A 2,500-nucleotide genomic window follows, 5' to 3' on the forward strand; every position below is an offset into this window, starting at 1 on the left:
AAATTGACAACTACTTCTATTATTCAGCCACTTTTAAGACTTTGCTTGGGATTAAATGCATATATGATATTTGTATGATATAACATTTAATTATCATCATATTCTGTGTTTGCATCTCACTGTTTTTATTGATACTGAGGAGCACTGAAGGTGTTTATATTTAGTCTAGAACTACAGTAAGATCTTGTTCATGTTTACTCCTGATTTCTCTCAACATGGCAACCCCAGAGCTGAGTTAATTCTCTGAGAAAGGAACACGTGACCCTGGAGCACAAAGCTTGAAATTGATTCAAGCATCATCTGAAAGCTGAATACATGAGTTTTTTGGCTGAGGGACAACCGTTTGAACCGGTTTTGAGATGTTCAGGCAGGAAATGCTGGAGTAAACCTTGTGTGTTCTTTCAGAACGAGATCTTCGCCTCTCGTCATCAGGATGAGAACAGCGTGGCCTGCATCGAGGACCGCTGCTATGTTCTGCCGTTAGCACAGTACTGTAGGTAAGAGATCCGGGACTCTTTCTGTATTTGTCTTTCGTATGATAACCATTTCAGAAAAACATTCCTCGGAAATTGCGCTAAAAGAGTTCAGGTGCAGAAGCCTCTAAATGCTGTCAGAAATGTTCTTCTCTGTTTTTGTGTTAGTTATCTCGCTTTATTTACGCAGAACAGGATCTATATAAAACCATTAGAGTAAAATGACCGAAATTAACCACAGAAGCCTGATAGAGAAGAAGAAGAAGCTCATTTTAGAAACTTTAAAGGCCTTTGCATCTGAACTCTTTTACCAAAGAAGATCGTCACGGATTCAGTCTGATGTGAGTCTAAACACATGAATGAATCTCACACACATCTTCAGAGTGTTCTGCCCATGATGAGAGAATCTTATTTCAAGTGCTTTAGAGTTTCATTTAGGTTCAAGACTATTAAAATAACGCAGTTAAAAGCTCAATATATCAATATCTGTTCTCCACAGCCTTGGCATTCTTTGCATTTTTAGTGCTTTTCACAGTTTGTGTCGAGCGAAGGCCAGTATCTTTATTGATTGTTTTTTGCTTCGCTCATCTTCAGCGAGTCACGTGTGTGTGGTTTTGAGGAAGGTGTCATCGTTAGGGTTGCCAAGTCACTTCAGAAATAGAAAATAAATATCAGTCCTGGTTCTTTGTGAGAAAACAAGGGGCAGAGTAAAACACACTCAGCGTACTTGTGCTTAAAATACCGTCTGCCTGCAGGTAAAAAAGTGTATTTATAAAACTTTATTGTGTGCAAAAAAAAGTGATTAAACCCGTGACTGAACAATAAACGACGGCATCAAGTATGATCCTATTCTGAGTAAATACGTGTTTATATTTAGTCTAGAACTACAGTAAGATCATGTTTACTCCTGATTTCTCTCAACATGGCAACCCCAGAGCTGTCAGTCAAAGCCGGAGTGAATTATTTGAGAAAGTTCAACTGAGATGTATACGTCATCTGAAAGCTTTCTTTGTTAGTGATGTAACTATCTGAAGATCTGTGATCTGGTTCTGGTTCTGGTTCGGTGTAGTTTAAAGCCGATCAAGCTTTATATGAATATGAATGATATAGAAATGAAGATGTCTTGACGTGACGTGTTGCAGATTTTGTGCCTTGGTGAAGCGGCGCTCGGAGGGCGTGTCCGACCCGGCCCCGCTGATGCCCCGCCCCTCTGACAGCGCTGGCCCCGCCCACCGGCTGCTTCCCGACGGCGTGGACCCGCGGCTGGTGTATCTGTGCCGACACGTCTACGACTTCCGCTACGGACGGATCCTGAAGAACCCGCAGTGAAGCTGTGATGATGATGATGATGATGACTCTGCCTTCCTCCTCCTCCTCTGCTGTACACTGGACTGTGAAATATGATCATCTCCACTGGATTCATGCAGACCGGGACTAGACCACAGATCCGGACCGGAGAGCCGGAGTAAAGGTCCGTTCACGCCAAAGACGAAACAACGATAACTAGAATCACTCGTCTGACAAAAAATACTGATTTCTGACCACAACTAGGATAAGAAGACGTGTCTCTGGAGCACAGAGCAAATCATACAGCTCTCTTTTATCACAAAAATCATATTAAAAATAGATTTAATCAATGATCAAAACCTGTTTTTTGAATAGTAACATTGATAAGAACTTCATTTTGAACAACTTTGAAGGTGATTTTCTCAATATTTATGTTTTTTGGCTCCTTTAGGTTCCAGATATATCAGGTACTGTCTGATCATAACGAGCCACACATCAGTGGAAAGATGATTTATTCAGACCTCAATTTTTTTTGTGCTCCAGGGTCACGGATCATCTTCACAATAAACGATAAAACCATTCAGACTTTAGAGTTTGAGCTCTTAAAGCCACAGACGATAAACTAAACAATAACATCCGCCCAGTCAAATAGATAGTTTTTTTTAATTCTGTATAAAGAATCGCTGCAGGTTTCTATGACAAAGCACACTTTCAGTCGTATCACTTCTAAGCATCAAATT

General features: G+C 40.6%; 1 protein-coding gene across 4 annotated transcripts in view; it reads left to right on the top strand.

The window, feature by feature from the left end:
* LOC122324854 (bromo adjacent homology domain-containing 1 protein) overlaps positions 1-2,500 on the top strand; it is an 11,283-nt gene that overhangs the window by 7,349 nt on the left and 1,434 nt on the right. For all 4 annotated transcript variants that reach the window (XM_043219556.1, XM_043219560.1, XM_043219557.1 and 1 more), the window contains exons 6-7: positions 406-497; positions 1,616-2,500. The exon at positions 1,616-2,500 is cut by the window's right edge and continues 1,434 nt beyond it. In XM_043219556.1, coding sequence (XP_043075491.1) covers positions 406-497; positions 1,616-1,802 — 279 coding nt within the window. In that variant the 3' untranslated portion in view covers positions 1,803-2,500. The remainder of the gene's footprint in view (positions 1-405; positions 498-1,615) is intronic.

The sequence above is a fragment of the Puntigrus tetrazona genome, chromosome 20 (assembly GCF_018831695.1).
Source record: "Puntigrus tetrazona isolate hp1 chromosome 20, ASM1883169v1, whole genome shotgun sequence".
NCBI lineage: Eukaryota > Metazoa > Chordata > Actinopteri > Cypriniformes > Cyprinidae > Puntigrus > Puntigrus tetrazona.